At 40.1% G+C, this 23924-nt stretch overlaps 2 protein-coding genes across 10 annotated transcripts in view; one reads left to right on the top strand and one right to left on the bottom strand.

Annotated features, from left to right (window-relative positions):
• Positions 1-117: 117 nt before the first annotated feature.
• ZFYVE21 (zinc finger FYVE-type containing 21) lies at positions 118-14626 on the top strand. 3 transcript variants are annotated; one of them, XM_063159850.1, is made up of 8 exons: positions 118-255; positions 4993-5043; positions 6332-6500; positions 8184-8259; positions 8635-8726; positions 9533-9586; positions 11033-11175; positions 12003-14626. In XM_063159850.1, exons 1-8 carry the CDS (start codon positions 133-135, stop codon positions 12036-12038), a joined length of 744 nt encoding a protein of 247 aa, XP_063015920.1. In that variant the 5' UTR covers positions 118-132; the 3' UTR covers positions 12039-14626. The 3 variants fall into 3 exon arrangements, with proteins under 3 accessions (XP_063015920.1, XP_063015921.1, XP_063015919.1); XM_063159851.1 differs by lacking the exon at positions 9533-9586; XM_063159849.1 differs by lacking the exons at positions 9533-9586; positions 11033-11175; positions 12003-14626 and adding an exon at positions 9237-9526.
• PPP1R13B (protein phosphatase 1 regulatory subunit 13B) overlaps positions 13065-23924 on the bottom strand; it is a 69657-nt gene continuing 58797 nt past the window's right edge. For all 7 annotated transcript variants that reach the window (XM_063159845.1, XM_063159844.1, XM_063159842.1 and 4 more), the window contains 8 exons: positions 22042-22211; positions 20703-21204; positions 19412-20178; positions 17747-17884; positions 17513-17646; positions 16635-16801; positions 15475-15674; positions 13065-14601 (listed from right to left, as the gene is read on the bottom strand). In XM_063159845.1, coding sequence (XP_063015915.1) covers positions 14560-14601; positions 15475-15674; positions 16635-16801; positions 17513-17646; positions 17747-17884; positions 19412-20178; positions 20703-21204; positions 22042-22211 — 2120 coding nt within the window. In that variant the 3' untranslated portion in view covers positions 13065-14559. The remainder of the gene's footprint in view (positions 14602-15474; positions 15675-16634; positions 16802-17512; positions 17647-17746; positions 17885-19411; positions 20179-20702; positions 21205-22041; positions 22212-23924) is intronic.

Raw genomic sequence — 23924 nt, 5'->3', positions numbered from 1 at the left:
GCCCTGAGCGCGTGGGCGGGGCCGGAGAGCTGCTGCTTCCCATTGGTTGAGTGCCGTGTCCATCGCGCAGCACCGCGCGGCTATTGGGCGGCGGCGCGGGCGTCCCTTGGCGGCGGCGGCGCGCGGGGGAAGATGTCGGGCGGCGACGCGAAGAAGCTGGTGCGCTCCCCCAGCGGGCTGCGCATGGTGCCCGAGCACCGCGCCGCCCGCAGCCCCTTCGGCCTGGACGAGCCGCCCTGGGTGCCCGACAAGGAGGTACCGCCGGGGCAGGGGCGCCGCGCTTCCCTTCCCCCTGTTCCTTCCTCCCTTTCCCTCCGCTTTTTCGCTTCCCTTGGGCTGATGGGTTAAAGGACGCAGGGACGGGGCTGTCACTCGCTCCTCTCCGCTGTGCGGCCCCGGCGCGAAAATTGGCGAGCGATTGGTGATGAGAAGTGTAGCGAGCTGTGCGGTGTTGCTTTAAATGCTGATAAAGGTGGTTCTGGTTTAAAACTAACTGCATACATTATTGAAGCATTAGGGCTGAGGTAGAACAGCCCTTCTGGCTCTTGGTGTGAGTGTTCGTGGTTAAACAGCCATTGAACAGCTCAGTCTGTTTCAGTCCGCTTTGCTTTAAACAACTTAGCGATGGTGATATTTTTAATTTCACGTAAGGAGAGTTGATTGTTGCCAGCCGCTGCACCCAGATGCACAAACAACATAGAATCCATTGTTGGTTTATTTATTTATTGCCGGCGTTCTGTGGCGTGGACACACGCCAGTGCATTTACATGTGAGCGGAATGAGGATTTATTTAGTGAGGATTTCAGCCGGGGTCAGCCAGCAGAGCGTTCCTGGGACGTGCTGGGCTGTTCTGCACGGGAACACCGAGTCCTGCTTCGGTCAGGAATGGAGAACAAAGCCTCTCCCTCTGCCTCGTATCTCTGCGGGCAGAACGTTCTGTGTAATTCAGCTAAAGATTGTTTGGGGACTGTGGTAGCATCTAGTTAAACTTGTTAGATATATGAAGAGAATTAAATCTGTGTATTGTGGCTGCATCAGTATAAAGTGCGTTGTTAGTTTGAATCCTCTATTACAATTCTATTGTAGTTTCATTCTCCTTAAAATTCAACTTTCCCCCTGTAGTCTGCAGATCTATAGGCTGAGGGTGTTGAATTGTGACTGAATGTGCTCAGTGATATTTGCTATTGAGAGGAAGTGTGATAGAGGTAAATATTTAAAATGCATTTGTTAATGCAAGATTAAGACTATGAATTGTTATTTTGTGGTTAGTTATTTTACTAGATTTCTGGAAGTAAAATATTTTTTTACTAAAAAAAATTTACTAGATTTCTGGAAGTATGCTAGAGTTCTGACATCCCTTTTGTTAACAATTGCCAAATATGTTGCAAAATTTTGCCTTAAATAAAGCAGGTATGTGATACACCGGGAAGCTTATAAATCCCAAGTTTTTGTTAAGAACAATTAAATTTAAAGGCACAGGGTTACCTGGGCAATGAATTAGTTGAGAATGCTTGCTCTTGTTACCATGTCAGACATAATTAAAAATGAAGGGTCTATGTCCAAGACCTTGAGTGGTGTTAGCAAATTCTTATCTGGCTTTTCAAATCCATTGGCTTTTGCTGTGCAGCCAGTAACACTCACAAATCCAGTAATTTTATTTTTCTTATGCAAGAGTCAACTGGCTTATTTTTTTAAATTAAGGCCACCTAATAATTATGGCAGTTGGTAGTTTTGTGCAGCTTATACAGCATTGAAATGTAATTAAGTTTTAAATTATTTTTATCACAAGATTATACAGTCTTAAAATATCGGTAGCTGTGAGGAATTTGAAATGCAAGGCTGGAGCAGGACTACTGAAAAGTTTACTTTTTAAAGTAATTTTATTTGTAGTAGAGGTAATGAGTTGAGGGGGATTTATGAAAGTCTGTGCTGAGCATCATTTAACTTAGGATGTTGGCATCTGCATGTGCCTTGTCTGACTCAGAATTTCTTTGTTAATCACCAGCAGAGCTCAATTGATGATATTTCTGTTAAGGAAAGCTTGGACTAGAAATTGAGTAAGATGTGTCAGTTTGCCTGCAGAGGTGGCCAAACCTTGTGATATCCAGCTGTGCAGCAGATGTTTCCATGGCTGAGGAGCTCTGTGTGCTGCCCAGGAGCTGCCAGCTCTGCTGGGAGGGTTCCTTCCTTGCTGCCAAGGCCAGGCTCAGCAGGGTCAGAGCAGCCCAGCTCTGCCTGCCCTGGGTTTGCATCCTGCCCTTTCCCCCTCTGGCCAGGTGGGATTCCCTGAACTTCCTCCTTTGCAGAGGTTTCCTGTGTTAGGGAGCTCAGCCAAGGCTTCCCAAGCATCCCTTCTTGAATCACTCTGTCATTATTTATGCAAATAAAGCATGTGGAGTGTAACTATTGATTCCTGGCCATCCATGGGATCCTCACCTCTGGCTGGATCTGTGGGATTATGGAAATAAGTTCTCACACTTGAGCAAACCCATGACAAGTTTGCAATGAACCAACTCTTGGTATTTTTAAATTAATGCCAAGATCCAACAGCTGTTGGATGTTCTTCCATTTTGCTCTTTCTGATAATCTGTAATCTGATACTGGCATTGGTGCTTGACTGCACATGAAATGAATGTACTTCTGACATGAATTCTTACTTAATTTCTTGCTTCACATCTTTTTATTTGAAGACACGAGAAGTAACTTGGACACTGTGCTTCCTTCTCTGCTAATGTGATAAAACCCCTCCAAGCAATAAAACTTAATTAAATGCTAGTCAGTCTCTGATTATGTCAGTGTATGGATGAATGGGAAGAATTCACATTTCAAGATGTTCTCAATAAATATCTTAGTCCCAGGCAAAGCAGAAATTGACATTATGCAAATGTTTCACTCCATTCTGGTTACTTAAAGCAGAAATACCTCGAAGGAACAGTATCTTGAGCTTGCTTCTGTCAGAACATTTTCCTAAGAAAATCCTATTTTGCAATGCCAGCTACCATGTGCTGCTTGACTTGTGATTTATTTAGGACTGCTGTTTGTATCAGGCAGGGCTCTCATAATGGGTCTGGAATTAAGAAATAATTTTCTATAGTTTGTGTTAAATAAGAGGATGGATAATTTTGTTCCTTCCTAAAAACCACTTTTATGTTTAGCCTAGCATTCTGTATGAAATCTATGTAGAACATAGAATCTGTGTAGAACATAGTATTTAGAAGAGTTTGGGTTTGATTTTTTTTTCCCTCTAGCTTGTGACTTGTGCTTTCTGCCTTTTGGCAAAAAAAACAAATTAAAAAATCCCAGTCCAGGTGAACTAAAAAAAACAAAACCCACCACCAAAACCCAACCAAAAACCTCCCAAATATTTTCATTATGAAAATTAATTAGAACTTGGGTAAATTGAAGGCATACTAAAATTATTGCCAGGACCAGCTCCCAGGCAAATTGTTAAGCTATATGTCAAAAATTAAAACCAGGTAGAGCAGAAGATGACATTAGCTGTAGAGTTCTTCTTGTTACAGAGGTGAAACCTGGTGTGTGCTGAAATTGCTTCATGCTGATGTTATTTATCAGTGAGTGTTGAAATAAGCTTTTCTGCAGCCATTGTGAAAAGCTGTGTTTGGATGCCTCAGTTCAGTGTTAGTGAAAGCAATTCAGGAACACTTCCAGTGCTCTTCTGTGTGGGATTTGGAAACAGCTTGTTGTAACAAATTCTGCAAGTAGGTGTTTACCTTCCACTACAGTGACTGCCATTACTGTCTAATGTGTTAAATGTCTGTTTAGACAGCAGAGCCGTTCAAATAAACTATCACCAATTATTAACAAGCTTGCACTTGAAAAGGACATGAAAAATTTCTGGAGAATTTTTAATTTAGCTGCTGCAATATTTTCTTGGCTGCAGCTGTTGGATTTGTGACAGTGATTGAGTATCTGCTGGAGCAAAAATCCCTGAATAGAAGCTGTTGTAACCTGAGGGGATTTATAGAAGAAAAAGGGTTAAGTATTGAAATGTGTTAATTAAAGGCAAAGGGTGATTACTGTGTGCTTAGCAAATAGCACCTGCTCAGCTCAGGGCATGTGGTGAAGAGGACATTCTGCTGTAGTCTGAGATAGTCTGCTTTGAGGGGTTTCAGTTTCTAACCAGGCATAATTTTGCATTAATATTTGCTAGTAAATACAGCAAAAATTGCATTATAAGCCTCAGACTGGGGTTTGATATGGTAGATAAAAACATGTAAAGTTTTGTTGAAAATCCAGTGACCTAAGGGTTGGGTATCAACCTTTTGGTAGGTGACTTTCTATACAGAAAATTTTGATTGTCCAGCAGTCACTGATCACTTCTGGTTGTTAACACAGTCAAAGCTGTCACCCCTTAAACTCTACTTACTTGGAAGGGAGAAACTCCTTCAATTTTTTTCTGTCATTTTTTTGAAAGGAGTGTGTGGGTGTAAGTTTGTTTTAGGAAAGAGATATTTCAGGAAGTGACTTTTTGTAGCTGGAATAAGCATTAGGTCTTGGTGGCTTGGAAGAAAACCAAATATCTCTTAGCATGTTTCAAAAATGTGTGAGTATTGAGAGCATTAAATTGTGTAAACAATGTTTTGGCGAGTCAGCAGAGCATGGTAGTAGAGTAAAGTGAGGACAACTTACATAAAACCAGTTGATTCTGGGATATGGGACTGTCTAGATAGCCAAACATTATCAATGTTTGAATGGTAAATAATTCTGAGATGTACTTTTGCCTGCTGGCAGGATGCACTATTCATTAGGGGAAAGTTTGGCAGCTCTTTTTTTTGTCTTGCAAATGGAGATGACATTATTTTGCTACATCAATATTAAATGAAAGCTATTCATGGTGAAAAGATAAGAGATGGAAATTTGTTGGAGGTGTTTCTTTATGGGGCATAATATGAAGCTCATTCTTTGTATATGGTGGTAGAATTAAAGGTTTAAAAAGATTGTAGACTAATCTTAATTTGTACTGTTTTCTAGTGCCCAAGATGTATGCAGTGTGATACAAAATTTGACTTCATAACTAGAAAGGTAAGATAATTTAATGAAATATGAAGCAGTAAGTGTTGAAAAATACTACAATTGACTTATTTTGAAAAGTAAACCAGGATTTGTCTTGAGTTTGGAAGAGAGAAATTCCAATTAAAGTAGAAAGTGAAAACTACATAATTAGGCTCACTGGATGAAGAGAAAACACTAACATTAAATTCTGTTATTAATGGTAAGAGGTCACTGTGGAATGCAGACTGGTGGGCAGAATATGACATGGAGAATTCTACAAAACACCCTCCCAAAGAAGGCCAGCAGTAATTTTTAGGAGGGAACATCATTCCTTTGTATAATTACATTGACACTTTGTTAGCACAGGCTTACAAAAGTGAAGAAAGATGTGAAAGTGTGACTTGTAGTGCAGTGACATGGTTCATGTTTTTCAGTTTTAAACCAGACACACTCACATGTTGTACCAGTTGACAAGCTGCTGTGTTTCCCTTGTGTTAGCTGTGGGAAGCAGTTGGGGGTAGCCCTGGGAAATGGGTACTCCAGAGAATTTTGCAGAACATTTGGAAGGAAAACCTAACACTGACCAAAAGTGCAGTGTTACCAGTTCCTTGTATCAAACTTTGAGGGTTGCTTTGAGCCACAGATGAGTTCCTGCTTGCCTGGGAGTACTTGTTCTGTCATGAGAACTTGCATCAGGAAGATCTGCTGGTACTGTCACACCCCTGATCTGGAGCACAGGCCACTGGTTGCAGATTTAGGGGCTGTGAAACACACTGCAAGACTTGTTCTGGTTTCACAACTTCCCTGGATTTGTGCTGTGCTGCCTGATACTTCTGATAAAAGGAATAGCTTTAGGTTCTAACTATGAAGATTCTTATATTTTTCCCATGGGAATAAGAGAATAAGTTTTAAAAGAGAGAATAAGTTTAAAAGAGAATAATAGTATTTGCAGTTGAAGAAGAATAGAAACTTCAGTTGAAGTTCTCCAAGATCTTTTGCCAGAAGTCCGAAGGCACCTGGAAACCACTCTTGTCATGGGTTTTTATTGACAGGGAGGTGAAGGATTTACTGGAAATTAAAGGATGCTCTTTTTTGCTCCAGAAGCATCTTTAGAGAGTGCCAGCAAAGGCTTAGAGTGCTGCTGTTTATATTATACTCAGTCCTTTGTGTCCAACCTTCAGAGATTCCTGTCTGCCCCTGTAACAGTTCATTTCTTCTACCTGTCCCTCAGCTTGCACGTTTCACACCTGAGAAACTTGTAGTAACCTCTTAGTTTCCTTAGTAAATAAGTAAAGGAGGTGTTCTCTCGTGCTTGTAGCATCACTGCAGAAGGTGTGGGAAGTGTTTCTGTGACAAGTGCTGCAGTAAGAAAGTGCCTCTGCCCCGCATGTGCTTCGTGGACCCCGTGCGGCAGTGCGCCGAGTGCGCCCTGGTGTCGCAGAAGGAGACCGAGTTCTACGACAAACAGCTCAAAGTGCTCATGAATGGTAAGCACCCAAGGTCCTGGTTGTGGTTATTCAAATTCCAGTGAACAGCAAGAGCAGTGCTTCTTGTCCCACAAGCTGTGGTTTTGTTTCCTCCTTGCTGTGCCTCTTGTTTTGCAGTTAGTGATTTTGTGTTACGGGTTTATTCAGAGAGAGGTTCACACTTCGTAGTCAGTGTTTGCACCTCTCAGTTTGTACTTCTTGGTCTTGATGGAGAGTGATTTAATTAAAGATAAATTTTAATACCTGTGAGAACAGATGAGTATGCAGTTGGCATTTTCCTTGAAATAATACATCTTTTAACCATATTCCTGTTACATTAAATAAGGATGAAAAATACTTGAGAGAATATTTTAACATTTTCAAACAAGATAGAGTGCTTGTTTCAAGCTTCATCTGAGAGCTTTGATCTTGTCCATGGCCTACAGCTGTGGTTGATGGCAGATCATCATGAGTACTCAATTTTCCATAGGTTTAAACCTTCACAATACAGTAATTCATGTTCCAATTACATTAAGAAAGCTGAAACTTCAGTTTTTAAAATAGTCTGTGATCCTTCAGTGCCTTTTGATGATCTCTCAGCATGATGCCTGTGTGCATAATGGGTAAGCTAAGCCCCACATGTGATGGGCAAGGATGTTCCTGGGAGATCCTGGGTTCAGAAGGGAGTGTGCTCATCCTGGAGCACATAAATCATTCTTCACTCTGCTTTACCATGAGGGCGTAGATGAGTTTTTAAATCCCATCTTTTAAATTGAAGAGTTTTTTTAAAAGCTACTCCTGTTTGCTTTCATGTTCTGAAGTTGTTCCTGCCTTGCTGTAGAGCCACAGATGGTGGTCAGAGAGGTGGTGGTGGTGGCTGTAATGTCCTTCTCCAGCCTTGGTGCTGCTGGCTCTGTCTCTCTTCAGCAGCACAGGCTCTGTGCTGGGGGTCAGTGAGCCTGGGTGAGCTGGCAAGTAAGGAGGTGGAACTCCAGGGCTGCGTGGTTCAGGCTGTGGGGATGGATTGCAGACCATTGGGCAGGGCTGGATGTTGTTTTCTTCATTTCCCAGGCCAGCCCTATTGGGATTGGGTAACACAGGGAACATGAGGAGGAAGCAGAGGGGTCGGGTGTGTAGGGCTGCTTGGAGTTCTGAGTCACCTCTCTAGTGGAGCAACAGTGACCTTCCCCTTGCCAAAGCAGTTTGGAGGGGGAAGAATCAACATGAAAGCTGAAGTTCATTGACCTCACAATAATACTGAGCCAGCCTTCAGTAATGAAAAAGAGATGTCTTTACAGCTTCTTAAGCATAGAACTGAAGGTCACATCCTGCTATTAAATTGGTTTTTTTAATACAGAAAAAATCATTTGTGTTACAGTGATGACAGAGGGTCTTTAGTTGCCTGTCTTTGCCACCTCCAAATTTTTTCTCATTTTAAAAAGATTCCTCTTGGATATCATCTGCATTTCTACACATGGGAGAAATTGCATAGCATGTGTGAAAGGTCCTGTAAGTCAGAACATGATAATTAAAGATCAGCTTTTTATACTTGAGTGTTTTGTGATGTTAATCAGTTTAATTTTTCAGTTACTCCCTTATTTCACTCAATTCAGTGCATTAGTAAGTAAAAGTTAGCTGTTCTTTCTGATACTTGAATGTTGCTTCTTGAATTCTGTATTAGAATACTAAACCATTTCTTTCCAGGTGCTACATTCTTTGTAACTCTGGGAACATCTGATAAATCTGAGCTCATGGTTTGTCGACTTTCCAACAACCAGAGGTGAGAAAGATTGATGGAAACTGCACTTGTAAACTGTAGCATTGATGTACTTACAGCTCTATTCTTACACAATAACCTAAAAAAATAGGAGAGTAACATGCCCTGAGGATACTGGAGAGAGTCATCAGACTGAAAGGATAGATTCAACAATACTGGAATGTTTGCTTGAATTTACTAACAGTGTGGATCAGAATGTCTTGGAAGGGTGAAATTTCAATGAAAAGTAACATTTTCTGCCTGATTTCTATCCCTCCTCACCCCAAAGAACAGATAAACAATGTCACTGAGAGATTGTTTAACTTTTTTCCTCTGATTTGGAATTGATCTTGTAGGAAAAAAAAAAAGTGAAAAAACCCTTTTTCTTCTATTATGTAGATACCTGGTTTTGGATGGAGACAGCCATTATGAAATTGAAATTATACAGATTTCAACTGTTCAGATACTTACAGAGGGATTTACTCCTGGAGGTAATTTTTTCTTTTAATATAAATGAACTATTAAGAAAAAAAAAATGAAGCTGTAGTTATTGAGCTAGACAGCGAATTCAATGTTTAACTATTGGTTACAACTGCTCTCAGAATAGAGCACAGTCTGTGAGACCCTGTCCCATGTGGCTGCTGGGAGTTGGGGGAACACCTACTAAAGATTTAGAAGTTCCCCCACAGCCTTAATGTGGGAGAGACTCTTGATAAACCTGAGTAAGGGTGGTTGTCACCTGTTCTCTTGGGTATGTAAAAGTATTTGCTAATTTAAGAGCTCATAGGAGGGAACTGTTAGTCTTTGGTAGCTTCCATTTCAGAATCCAGCTGGGATTTTGCCTTGACTGGTTCAAACATTGTTAACAGAATGAAATGGGGGAGGGGGAGTAAATAATTCAACTATCCTTTCTTAATTTCATTCAAGACAAAGGGGTGGCCAAATGAAACTGGTAACATATAAATTGGAGTGCAGCAACTTACTGCCCCATCTCTTACCAGATTTTAGAGTATTTCAGGATGAACCTGAATATGAATTGACTGAAATGAGAACAAACAAGGTCAGGAATTTCAATAATTGTTCTTTATCAACACTTCTGTCACTGCTGGGTTTTTCTAATTGCACAGCCCATCTGTGCATTATTCAGTCAGTACAGCATGTTAACTTGAATAAACTTACCTTGGTATTTAAATCACCCAGGTATATTGCTGAGTCACTTAATGCTCCTGTAATTCCTTGTTCACTACTCTTCTGATTGCTTTATCTCTTTTCTGCCTGCCTTCCTTGTTGATGGTAGAAAAAGATATTCACACTTACACCAGCCTCCTGGAGAGCCAGCCTGTTACTGAAGGTATCTGCAGTGCCTTTCAGCATGACTCACCCAAGCATGCCATGGCCCCCTCACCTCTTTCTTCTCTGCAGTGCTGATTATTTGCTTGATCCATAATTGCTGTTCAACTTGAGTTATGTTTGAGTCTGATACATATCTGTTCCTTCCCATATGTCTGTTTAATAAACCAAGAGTGAATGTTTCGTAACACTCTGGAGGAGAACTAAGGTACTCAAGGCCTTCTTTAGACCAAAGTGCTGTTGTCCGTGCTGGGAGAAGGAGAGATGAGAAATGCTATCTGCAGTAGTACACAGTGTTACAGATTACAGATCATCTGCTTAGCAGGTTGCTGAATTTGGCATGCTAGAAATAAATATACTCCCTGTGTGCTGTCTGGAAAGGCTTTGCACTGAAACTGTTAATTATTGGCTTGCATTTACACAACTTTAAAAGAAAGGCCTCTTTGTTATGCAAGGTGTATTCTGTCTTAGTAATGCCAGACATGGGCAAGCTGGTCAAGGCTGTGGGTGTGTGATTTCCACTGGTTTATCTTTCAGTAGACCCTTAATCCATTATTCTGACTAGTAGGTGCAGAGAAGCAATTGATGAAGTTGAATTTCCATTTATCCTAGGAGAGTAGAAAGTAGCTCTTTTATAAACCCTGCTGTGGGCTTCTGATTGGGTTGGGTACATTAACAGCACTAACTAGATCGAGTTTGGCTTAGATTGTGATTTGTTTTGGCTCCTCAGATATTGCAGTAACAGCCTCCAGGGGCCCTCTCATGCAGACACTTCTAAAAAGAGCTTTGTAAGAAGTGTCCTGTGTATGCTAGTGCTGCTCCTAGAGCTTAGTTTGTGCTCCACTGCTGCAGGAAGTAATGACAGCAATGTGTCATTCTAAAAGTTCTTGTTAAATGTTTGTATTTTTGCTTTGGTTTATCTTCATCTCTGCAGCCTCAGTAAGAGAGAAGCAAACACCTCGCTTACTGCGCTCTTGGCAGAGCAGTCTTTGGCAGCAATTTCCTTCAGGAAGTAAATGATGTTGCCAGCTGTTCTCTAGCCTTATGTAAGCATCATTCCACCCTTTGCCAGGTTTGGAGGGACTGCTGCCTGCTTTGCCATCAGTTTGATTGGACCCTAAGCCTACAGACTGCAGGCTACTGTATGAAACTGTAGTAACAGTGTCTTAACATGGTGCTAGTAAATCATGAAGGTGTTCCAGGTGTGTGGCTTTACCTGAAGGCTGATGCAGGTTCTGCCTTGGTGCTTGGCAGAGAGAATGAAGCAATAGGAGGCTGCAGGTCCCACTGCCTGCACTGTGGTCATGAGCTCCTCAGATCCAGCAGCTGCTTGTGCTCTGAACTGAGCAGTGAGCACATTTCTCCAAACATACTCATGAGCTGGAAAATGTTGTGTTACTTAGTTGGTAAAAGCTGCTGCTGTTCCAGATGTTGTTTCTCTTTCCAGGAGGCAACACTCGTGCCATAGGAATGGTCCTGCAGTACAAGGTCCCGGGGTCAGAGGAGGTGATGCAGATGAAGTTTACTGCTGGTGAAGACTTCAGCTGTAACAAGAAGCTGTCAGCAGCCTGGCTGGCAGCTATGCATAAGGTAAGCAAAGCAGCCAAAACTTAGACAAGGCTGAAAAAATCTTTACCTAGGCTGTTCAGCAGCACCAGAGAGAGCATTCAGCCTTAGGAGTATTTCTGTTATTTTTTTATCAAGGACTTCAGGGCCTTGTTGCTTGGAAAACAGAAGCTATGGCTGGGTGTAATGAACATGACTAGGTTTCTGCTCAGAGACTGAGGAATTTATGCACTCTGAAGGGTTTCCCAAGATCTTATGTATGTTATTAGATGAAAAGAACTAAGAATTTGGCTTTAAACTTCCTTGGATTTTCTTACTGGCTGAAGAATGTGCACTATGAAATGCTCATGTGACCCTAAGTTCAGCTAATTGTTTTTACTGCTTCATGAAGATTTAAAGAAGTTGTTGATTTTGGAAATGGAAGAGTTTAATCTTTTGGTGCTAGGTCCTGCATGGGTAATGAAACTGAAGGTTGGTATTTGGTAAATAAAAGTTATGGTGGGAAAAAACCAAAGCCCCATTCCAATCAGTCAGCTGATGGATTGCTGATCAGAACTGTCATTTATAATGTGTATGGGCGGGTTTGTGGCTCTTTGTTGCTTCTTTGCCATTTTAGAACTCCCCAGGTGCCCCACCCCAGCCTTTACTCTGCTCAGCAGCGTGTGCTCAAACTTCCATCACCGTTTAAGTGCATTCAGCACTTCCTGAATGCTAGTACAGGCCTCAGGTGGAGGAAAACAAGGAAGAATTCAAAGCCCTGGATTTAAAGGAGGTTTTTGGAGGGGTGGGAAGCAGATAACGTGCCTGCAAGTGAAACTTCAGTTAACACTGGCATTTTCCCTTTCTGTTAGGCAACAAAACTTCTCTATGAGTCTCGGGACCAGTGAGAACTGCAGCTGTGGCCTCCTGAGGGCACACACAGACACCAGCCTCCACAGACCTGCCTCTCACTTTGTGCTGATTTGACAGCTGGAAATATTTGCTGTTCTTGACTCTCTCTCTCATTCCAGCGTGGTTCATTATGTAAGAACTGGCAAATGCAATGTGAGTATTTTTTTGAACCATGAGTATTCACGGTAGTGTGCAATATGTATACAGTTAATGCTTTAAACAGTCTCACCTTTTAAGACTTTGTATATTTTGTTAAGCCTTTACTGGCACTTAATATGAAAGTGACCTGCACTACAGCTAATGTACAGCACAACTTTTATAGTAACCATTATATATACTGTTTGCTACAGGAAGCAAACAAATGTCTATGTCTCTTCTGCAGAGAATAGCTTTTGGGTATAGATCTCAGGTTTTTCCCTCTATCCAAATGTTTAAAATCAATGTACAAAAAGAAATCTGCCTTAGATATGATTTTATAGAAATCACATGGGTTTTTTTAAACATTTAATTTTGAACATCTAAATTTTTCACTGAATACCACCAGATTTGACTTGTATGAACTCGACCGTGAAACTTCACTTCTGTAATAAGCTTCCAGAATAATTTTTAGTTTTGTATTTTCTTTGGTAATGAGCTTTTGTTAATCTAACTGTAATGCTATCTGAAATTGTATACAATTTAATGTACAAATATGAATAAATTAATTCACTTATTTAAAAAAAGGTGTTATTTAATTTTGTAATATACAACTTCTTTAGTAATAGCCACCATAGTCTATGAACTGTAAAAAAATTCACTTTTTCTAAAGAAAACACTACTTTTAGTTCTAAGTTAACTTTTCCCAGTTGGAATACTGGGATACTAGTGTGTAAGCACATCTTCAGTGAAGCTGATAAAACAAGGAGGAAAGATGGGTTGACAGCTGTAACCTTGGCAAACTACAATCAGTGTTTTCATGCAGACTCTGACCAAAGCCACATCTGCTGTTGAGACCTCTATAAAGAGAGTGGAGAATGCAGCCATGCCTTAGCAGTACTTTATTGTGCACATTTACATGTTCTCTGAATTAGTGTATCATAGGCTCTTGAAATCATCACATTCATGTAGCAAATTCTTCAACAATAATACCCTTTCACTTTTCACCACAATATATACAGTTAATGCTGACCTGTGGTAAAAGCAAGTTACAGCACTGCAGAAATGGATATATAAATTATACACAGAACTTGTACATGAAGAGTTAATCAAATTGCATACTGTTAAATGGGAGAAAATTACAAGAAATATGGCTAAAACTTATAACGGGAAATTCAAAATATACTTTTGGTATATAAAATCATGTACAATTAAAATTCCAGTGAAGTGCCTGTTTGTGGGGTTTTTCTTTTTTGCTTGAAACTACAATGTAGTGGAACAGGTTATTGCATAACTTGCCTTGGCAGCAGTTGTAGGCTGCCAAGAACCACAGAAACTGTCCTCAAATAAGCTATTGCCTTTCTTAAATCCTTCTCTAAACCTTGTTTCTTTCTTCTCCTCCACTTGGCATCTACACGACCCTCTTTCTCTACTTCTATCCAGTCCTTCATATTTTCTTCTAGACTGACTACTCAGGCAGACTTCAGGTGACACAGTATAACCCTTACCAGACTCTTACCCTTTTCAACTATTGCACTTTCATCCCTGCAGACATACAGATCCCTTAAGCTGCTGCAACTTCAGTACTAACTGTTGTGTCCAGGCTGGATGAGCTCAGGGGGTTAGTAGGGGAACCTTTACATTCGTAGAGGTAACACCGGTGCTGTAGGCTGAATAATAAGAAAATAAAACACCAAGTGAATATTGTGTAGGGATTTTGAGAAGTGTACAAATACTGTTGGTTTTTGTTAGTTCTCTAGCTTGATTCTAAATGCAAATACTGCAAGATGCTAGACTAGGTAAAGCTTTCGTTGGGGTTGTCCAGACTAGGATTTAAGTGTTTACCATGTTGCCACCTAAAATCCCAGCCTTCACCAAGCTTTGGTAACTACTTAATTATGCATGTAACAGGTGAAGATCTTGTGTCCTAGAACCCAAAGAGCTGATCTGTAATGAGAACTCAACATTCACTGGTATGGAACAGAAATACCCAAAATCCCGACATGGGACAGTTGCTGTGGGGGGTTGGAGCAAACTGGACAGTGCATCTGCACTCTGCAAATGACACCTCTGAACATGGAACACAAGGAAGCTCCTACCACGGAACTCTGACTGAAAACACCGCGTGAGACGAGAGCTGGCACAGCACTGGCGGTAGCGGAGGCATCGCTCTCCTCCTCAGTGCTGCTCACACAAACAATCCTCGTTACAAACTGCAGATCTTGGAAATCGTGGATGCTGTCCATTTAACAAGAGAAAGCACCATTAAAACTAAATATCATAGTTTTATTTCTCTGTGTGAAATGACCAAAAATGATGGCTCCAGTGTATGTTCTAAGTTTCCAGTTACCAGCATGGTACTGCACTGTTGTACAACTGAATTCAAGCAAGGGTTCGCTGTCGAGGTTTTATTCGTGGATATAACTAAAAAAAAACCAGAATAACAGTATTAGGCTTTGCATGGTTAATACCAACTTAAATAATTTATAACTAAAGGGGTACTTTAGGCAGAACTTATTAGGCAGAACTGAGTGATAAAGTGTTTTAGGGGGTGGGGTTTGTGTAAGCTTGAGGGTGTTCTTAAGCCACTCCTGAAGAACAAGAAGCAGGAAGAAAAGGGCTGATTTACTCCTGCCAATGGCAGCAACATGGCTGCTCTGAAAATGACACGGTGCATTTAGCTCAAGATCCAGAACAGACAAAGGATGCTTTTACATAAGTACAAAAATTCCCTGTTGAGCACTCCAGAGAGCTTATTTCCTGCTCTGCAAGGTTCTCTTATGCATTTTGTCCTCAGTAGCTCTCTACTTAGTCACCTTACATTCCTGGCCTCTCCTGACAGTGTTCCATCTGTCTGAGCAGCATAAACAATGTGCCCACAGTTGTCATCTTCAAGGCTCTTTCCTGTTTTAAACTCACACACACCTATGTCCTTACCTTGTGCCAGGTATTAAAAACCTTCTCAAAGAACTTTCTGAACCAAGGCTTCAAAATTCCTAATAGAGCCACCATATTTTCCATAAGGGCTCTATAATATTTTACCAAGGAGGAGAAAAAGTCTCATTAAAGCATAAACTATATTAAATATACTATCTTGCTCAAAGACAACCAGTACCAATTTCCTAACAGTAGCCTCTCCTGTTTGTTTACAATGGCACAGAGGCCAGAGAGAATAATCTGCTTTACACCACTTCAGTGTGCTGCGAATGGTGCACAGAGGGATTCTGACTAAAGATCCATCTTTTGTTCCTACTTCAGGTGCAGGTGACAAATAGAAGGGAGAGGTAAAGAACTTACCCCCAGGAGGTTTTTAGGCACATAGCCTTCCTTGTCATTGAGGCGGGCCCACCACCACTCCGTCTCATTGTCATCCTTGCGCCGCAGGATAGTGATGGCATCGCCCTCGTGGAATGACAGCTCGTCATTGTTCTGGGCTTCATAATCCCACAGAGCATACACCACCCCTTTATTCATCACTCCAAGCTTCTCCTGCACTCCTGTTAACAACACCAGATGGTAAAATAGACTCTTTTTTCCCTCTGAGATTTTTATTATTGACACAGTGGCCCTAATATTAGTCTCCTGTTAATAACATTTCATGAACAGTTTTGAGCACTTCCATGATGAAATGCTGTCAGAAATTTAACTGCATGATAAAACAAAATCTTGCAGAATAATTTAGAGAATGAGTTTTTCTCATTTATTATACGTGCAGTGGAAACTGCTTCCTACAGCAGGCCTTCTACATAGACACTTGTGGCTTTCAAAGCTCATACAATGTCAGATCTGAAACAGCCTTAATGAAGCTTAAATCCTCTCATGGAAATAAAAAATTTGTCTGCTCCATTGAAGTGCTTTTCCTGCAAAATATATTTTAGTAACCAAGCACTCCTGTAAAATAATTATTCATAAAGCATATTTCTTTCTTTGTGTGATCTGCTAGAAATTTGGGTATAGATCTCAGATGATAATAGATAGTTCTGAATTTCAGCATAGGGATGAAAATCAGAGCACAGCAACACTACACAGACACATGCTGCCTTGTCAAAATGCCTTGGAAACACCAACTCTTAATAACATTTTATGGGAAATAAAAGGCTGCTCCTACTACTAGAATTCAGTTGACAGCCTGTGCATCAGGAAGTTAGGAGTCTCTCTGTCAAAACACTTGCCAACTCACTGTTATGGTCAAAACCTCCCTGTAGAAGCATTTCCTGAAATGAAGCCAAATTAAAACTTTAAAAATCTTAACATTTGAAGGAGCCTGTGAAGTAATTCAAAACCCAGAAGGACTAAGACCAACATCACAGTGAAAAGGTGATGCTGGTTTTAGCACTTAGAAGGCACATGGACGTGATGGGCCATATCCTCCAGTCTGGGGCCTAAGCAGATGTTTCACACAGATCAGAGGGACAAGTCAGGATGAAGCTTAAGAAAGATGTGGTGTCACAGCTTACCATACAAAAACTGGGAACACTGAATATAACCTTCTTCCATCTCCTCACACTTGTCTGCAGCAGTTTCTATATCACTTATAGTTGAAGCAAAAATAGCTGCCCCAGATTCAACCAGTAGTTTACAGAGATGAACACTATTGCAAGAAGCTGCACAATGCAAGGGTGTCCTGAAATAAAGCAAAAAAATGTACATGTGAAAAAAGAAGTTTCCATGAATTCTAACTTTCATCTTGCCCTTTACAGCCCGTCTATTTTAAAAGGAAATTTTTCTTTATGTTTAAAGTACGTGTATGCATTGTCTAAAACCTGTCAAGCAGCTAGGGTGGATTTCAGGATTTACCTGACTCCAGTAAAGCCAAGCATTATGAAACAGATGATAGCAAAACTAATAATTTTCACAGCTTACAAAGCTGTTGGGTGTGAAAGGGTATTTTCTAATACAAGGAAACCTGAAAGGTAAAACAAAGTTGAGGATTCACATTCCCACCCCTCAAAAAGACTTTAGGAATGCTACAGCTACCTGTAAAGTGAGATTCTTCAAGAACACCAACATCTGTAGTGGTATCTTTGATGAAAAAACTTAAGCAAAATAACTTTTGTCATTTGTTATTTATAGTTTAATTATTTCAGCATCTGAACAAGAAATGCAACTCTACCACTAATTATCACAAACTGTAATCTAATTTATGGTTTAAGTGTGCTTGCTTGGGAGCTGTAACCTTGCATTTGAGTTCATCTCCACCTACAGCTTAGAGAGTACTCATTTGGTAGGGATAAAGAGGAAGGAAATTGTTCCCAGAACAGGTTTCAATTAAAATCTGAATGTGCATCTAAATGGTGCTTCTCCCAGATACCAGGCTAAAAGTCTTGATACTTACCAGCCATCACTATCTGCTGCATTTACATTTACACCAAAATCAAGCAGGAATTTCACAATGTGGTGATGACCAGCACACACTGCATTATGTAAAGGTGTAATGCCTTCATCATTTGGTTTACTGGGATCATCAACCTGTCAAAAACATAAAATAGTTTAGCACTTCCTTTTCCCTGAATGGGAAAAGGGTTAAAAAGGGTTTAAACAATGGGGTTGCCATTGTTTAAAAGCTTACCTCATATATGATTCGTTGTACCAGATCAAATTCACCCTCCAAAGAAGCATCTAGGAGGAGAGCCAAGGGATTGAACTTCACTCTCAAACCATGGCCTGTTCTTTCTGAGTTGGGTTTCTTCAAGTTGGTACGTTTTGTCTGAATAAAGATGAAGGTTGGAAGGCAAAATTTCAGGTTGTACAAGTAGGAAAAATGATTCATTTATGAATTTCATCTTCCTTAAATGATATTTAGAGCTATGAAATCATTTCTATTTAAGTCTCTAAATAAAAGCCTTGATACATGACTACATTTTATGCAGTTAAAAAAATGAAAAAGCAAGCCAATATAGTTTCAAAGCTTCTAATTAAAGATAGTGAGTACAAGGCATGAAGTACTTAAGCCAGTGTTTTAAGCATCATCATCTTAATTGTATCTAATATAAGGTGTGGATATTACTGGTGGATTATCTAAGACACTGAAAACTTTTGCTTAGCCTGGAAAGCACCACACAATTAAGCCAGAGTCTGTACTTAGAGGAATCAATGCCTTGAATGAGCAGGAGTCTCTGTTGAAGGTCAGACCTGGCAAGTTGGGAGTTTTGTTGTAGGAACGAAAAGTACAGAACATGAAGCTATTTTATGTGACATTCTAGCTGGTGTTATCAGAAGCTGCATTTTCAAGATCTTAAGCACATTTAAATGTGTTTTGAGAATATTCTGAATCCCTTACATGTGTCCTTGTCACTTGCTGTGGAAAAAATAATCTATTATTAACTACAGCTTTTATAGAATGCTTTTGGTCTCTAGCTCTGTAGGATCTGTTTTCACTTATGGTCCTATATAGGATGGCTATTTCAGTTTGGAAAATAAACCCTTCATATTATGAATAATATTAGTTGATAGCATTTCCCATTCTCCCAGAAGTATCCTGGCCCTTATGCTCATGGGAAACCATACAAAGCCTTGTGCACACTGCAGTCGAATTCTCAGAAGAATGCAAGGTTCCTACCTGAATCTAAGAGTGAGGATGAACTTTGGTTTCAAAGAGTGATTGATATCACAACAACAAAGAATAAAATTAATTCTTTTCTGTATTTTTCAATTCTCCAAATGTGGTAGATTTTGTTAATGGCAAGTTAGTGCAGCTGGAGGATGAACTTTGAAAGCAATTCAAAGTATGTGACAGAACATTTCTGCTATCACAAGCCAGCTATGCTGCTGCTGGAGTTAGTCCTGTTCCATCTCCTCTGAGAGGGGAAAAGGAGAGCAGTTTCCCCAGAACAGCTATTTTAGCTTGCCTGCAAATTAAAAAGCTTCCCACTGACCTAACTATTTGTATGAAACTAATGGTAAACTATCTTTGAAGGCCTGAACAAATTAAAAAAAATAATGGAATCTCCAATTCCTGAATTAGTTCTACAACAAGAACCTCCAAAAAGTTGAGAAACACATACACAACCTCCCATTACCTATTTGCATATTTTCCTAATTAAGCAGGTAGAGTAGCAAAGAAACTAATCCATCAGAATTCTCCCTGGAACTCCCCTGGTTTTCTTTCCTTTTAATATCATGAGACTTCAAGTGCAAAGCTATTGCTGAGCACAAGCCTACCATGTTCCAGTTATGCTTAAGCACAAAGCTAATTCTGTAGTTCACAAAGTTGTTCTTTTGCTTTATTACTTACTGGAGGAAGTGGAGGAGGAAGAGCAGGTGGCAAAGGAGCTTCATCTTCTACTGGAGAACTGACCTCTGGCGTGGGACTGGGTGACTGCTCAGTAGAAGGAACTATAGAAAGGTTGTTGTTGTTGTCTTCAGTTGTCTCAGATGTTTGATTTGTGGTTTCAGTGCTTATCAACTCCTCGGTAGCAGGAGAAGGTAACTCATTGTCATTGGCATCTGACGAGGGGGGCGGTTCATCAGGGACAGGAACCGTAGGTTGCACGGGGACCGGTTCTTCAATATTGCCATTGGTGCTGGCGTTCCCGTTATCAACGTCAGCTAAGTTGCCTATGAAGTCCTGTGGATTACTGGGCTGATAAAAAGGAGCACTTTCTATCCCCCCAGCCAGGGTGTTAAAGCGCTGGTACAACAATTTCTGTATGTTTGGTCCACTGGGGCCCTCTGGCTCGGTGATGGAGCTGCGTTTCTTTAACGGCCTCGGAGCGTTGGCCAATTTCCTCCTCAGAGCCTCCAGGTCAGCATCGCTCTGATACCGCAGCGGCGAGTGCACGATAGGGGTGAGCTTTGTAGGACTGAGAGGACGGGGAATGTTCTCCACATTGCTGTTTTCACTGGGTGGTGGAGCATTTTCCAGCTCTTGATCCTTTTCAGTGACCTCACTCTGAGGCTGAGGTGGTGGCTGTGAGGGAGACTGGGCAGGCAAAGAGCCATGAAGGAATGGCAAGGGTGAGGGAGAGGTTGAACCAGACTGTAATACAGGCTTTCCATAAACTGAAGAAAAGAAAGATGGACAACAGTGAAGAGCTGTTTTTAAATTACATTATAAAATATTTATAAATAAACTATTGATACTTGTTTGACACTAATACAGAAAGAAAAAAAATATTGTTCTGGGGACTGTCAAAACAGAAATAAATAGTTACCTGTTGGTGATGCTGATGCTTACAATTATAAGCTACAAGGAGCATCTGGAATGGTTTTCCTCTTTCACAAGGAAACAGTAGGAGAAGCAAAACTCTTATCTAGACACTGGTTTTTCAACTTATTTATCAAAGTATTGATAAAGTATCCAGGCTATATTGTTCCAACTGCATGTTGCTTTAAAATAAAATCAATGCATACTTATTGATAACCTCAAAAATATATTAAATTATTTTTCTGCTATGCTGCATGCACAAAAATTATTTTCCTCACAGATTTAGACACGGTTTTCCAAACCGATATGGGAAGTCAACTAAGCTAAACAAGTAGATCTTAATGTATTTCAAAGAAAAAAAGAGCAAAATATATTCTACCTGCTTTTACCGACTTATTTAAAGTATTGTACACAGCTTGTTGGTAATTCTTTGGTGGTGTTGCTTGCTGAAGATACACTGAGTAGATGGAACTGGAGTTCACTGTCTGTGGCCCTTTTCTGGGAGACTGAGGTCTGGATCCTTTATCAGCGAGAAAAGGTCTGATTGCCACAGTCAAAGGCAGTTCTGGCCTGCCCTCTCCTCCTGGGAACAAGGGGGGGCCAGAGGGTTGATACGTGGGGCTGGGAGGGACAGAAATTCTCTGCTGGATCTGCTGCGAGGAGCTGGGCTGGTGCACGTTGCTGGGCGGCGGGAGCGGGACCGGCCTCTGCCGATTTGCTATGCTGGTGCCAGGCCTGGGCAGGCTGCCATCCTTCCTCCTTTCTAGAGAGTTTGTAGAACCTGTTCCTAAGGGAACTGGGCTTGGATAGGTCCCATAGTTCTGAGGCAGCTGCTTGCTTACACCAGGAACTGTTGGTGGCACCTTCCCCAGGTCAAGGCCCTGTGTAAGAACAATAAATAGTATATACCATTCAATTCAATAAAGTACTTCTGGGCAAGAACATTCCTTTTTCAACATACCATACAATCTTGTGGGACAGAAAAGGAGTCAACATAAACAATTTGTGTTCCTTTATCACTAGATAAACTCAGGTAGAATCATATCTGAGGATCTCATCATACCTCAGACAAAGGCCACTGTTGAAAGGCACTTTCAGCTCTAACACATTCATATCAATTTAAAACTATTTGCATACATGCAAAGCCTGATTAACTTGTTCTAGGTTCCAGATCTCAGTGTCTAGTTGATCTTGAAAACACATACTGTCAGAGTTTAGCAAAACAACTAGAAGACCAAGTCCTTATTCTTTAAAGATTATAGTCATAAAGAATTCATAAAGTACTATTACAACAGTGAAGACAGATACCACTATTAGTCTCACTTAAGGATGGATTTAATGACTTCTTTTGTGAGATTTTAGAGAAAAAGAGTACACTGAAAAAGTAATAATCTATACAAAGGAAAGAGACTAACAAAGATATGAATTAGAAAAACATGAAGGAGAAGGGAGAGGATTAGGAGAAGCAAAGAGGAAGAAGGGGAGACTAGATATGTAAAAGAACAGGAAGGAATACAAAGTACTGAAGTTGAAAGAAACCCACACATTTTAATGTGATAAGAACAGGAAGGAACAGAAAAAATATAATTTTCTTTATGACTTTTTAAATAAATAGTAGAAGGGAAATGGAATGTGTAATTGAAGTGAGTTCAGCTATGAAAGCCAAAGGTTCATAATTTCAGCAAAGCAGAACTATAAATATATCAGATGAAACCCACCAGCTTATCAGTACTTCCTAATACTGAAGTTGGCAAAGGCTGGCTGGATATAGTTCCTTGTTTTAAAGCAGTATCCATGCTTGATTCTTTCCAGTCTGTGTTGGAGATCTGAGGGGGTTTTACCACAGGGGCTGAGCTCTGTTTAAGTAGCGGCCAATTTCCATCATTAGCTTGAAAACAGACAAAAATACTAGATTTAAAATAATCCATACTAGCATTGCAAACAAGCAAAACAACATGTGAAATAAAATAGCTTAGATTACAGTGGGATTAGTTTTATTCTAGAAGAGAGATAAATCATTATTAATATTTGATTCAGAAATCAATATTGAAAGCCAAATCACTGCATAGAATGTGCTGTTCACAACCCTTTAAAATTCAAATTGCACTGAAAATTTCTATAGAAAAAATGTGATCAAAATTTTGGCTTGAGTATTGCATATTCTGCTATTAGAAAGCAAACAAATTCAGAGTAGCAATCCGCACAGAAACACTTCATCAACACAATTCTTTGGGTACTATCCAGAGACAAAGTCAAACTACAGTAAATGTTAAGTCTATGTAAGCCCTGAGTGGACTTACTCCAAATTTAAACTATGGTTACCAGATTCATTCACCCATAACAGGATGTAAAAACTCCCTTCAACAGCAGGGTGGAACAAAAGCACACATTCCTTTGCTGGAAGTGGTGGTTAACTCACCTTTTGTGTTTCCTCAACATACTCACCCGATTAGAATTGCCCCAGCAATTTAATATTAAATAAATTTATAAAGTCAGCTGACAACTTTAACTCACAGCATGAAGAAGCAAGTCATGGGCTTTTATCTTCATCATATGCAAAAAATCATGCATAGCTGCACATAAACTGAAGCAACAAATCCTTAATGGAGTCCTAGAGGCATTGATGTTACTTTATTAACTGTGTGGGACTATTTTGTTTCAGTTCTCTAAGTAAGCAAAAGAGTTTAAGTAGCCTAATAATTAGATATAGTTTACAGTAACTAAATAAATCCTATGTTAGACCCTAAGGATTTGATTTGCCTTTAAAAGATAAAACATCAGGCATGTCTTCCTGTAAGGAGACTGGAGATCATTCCTCCATCCCTATGGCTTGTAATTGTTGTAGTGGAGCACTTAAATGTGTAAAGGTGATGTGTAACATGTAATTGACTTTACTACAGGATAGGAGCTAAAATGGAGGGGATTGTGCCTCTGTGGAGAATGAATGAGATTTCTGGACCCCACAGTAATACAGTATCAAATGAAAATCAAGTATTTAGGGGAGGCCAGGTTTCCTATTTTAGTTCTAAGCTTCTGGAAAATAGAATCAGCAGGACTATTTCTAGAATTCTCTGTCCGGTATAGTAGATAGCCTCAAAATAAGCTGCATAGGAACATTCTAATGAGAATGAATTTTCCACCACCACTCTAGTTTCTACTCATGAGCCTTACCCTCTTTGTTGAGTATCTCTAAAAACAGGATTAACACTTGCATACTTTTACACTGAGAATACAGTATACAGTCCAGAAATCACTTTTCACACTTGCAAGCTGCTAGGAAGTAAAGTAATGAGGCCCAGTTTTAATATTGGCATTATCCACAAGCTGAAAATGTTGTGGGTTTTGTTTGTTATTGTTTCTAATAATCTGGTTATCAAGAGTGAGACCAAAAAGGTGTCTAAACTCTTAGGCCCTAAATAATGGCAAACTTTTCAACTATGCACTGAATTAATGCTTACTATACAAAACGCACAAGACATTCTATAGCTCCACTAAGGTTACAGTTCAGTAAAACCTTTGTTTTGAAGATCAGTGAAAGGTGTTATAATTGATTCATGAAAGCATCTGGATCTGTAAGTTAGTTATGAGGAAAGCACTTACA

The sequence above is a fragment of the Melospiza melodia genome, chromosome 6 (assembly GCF_035770615.1).
Source record: "Melospiza melodia melodia isolate bMelMel2 chromosome 6, bMelMel2.pri, whole genome shotgun sequence".
NCBI classification, from domain to species: Eukaryota; Metazoa; Chordata; class Aves; order Passeriformes; family Passerellidae; genus Melospiza; species Melospiza melodia.
The sequence above is the reverse complement of the archived record's forward strand: the minus strand, read 5'-3'. Positions and strand labels throughout refer to the sequence as shown.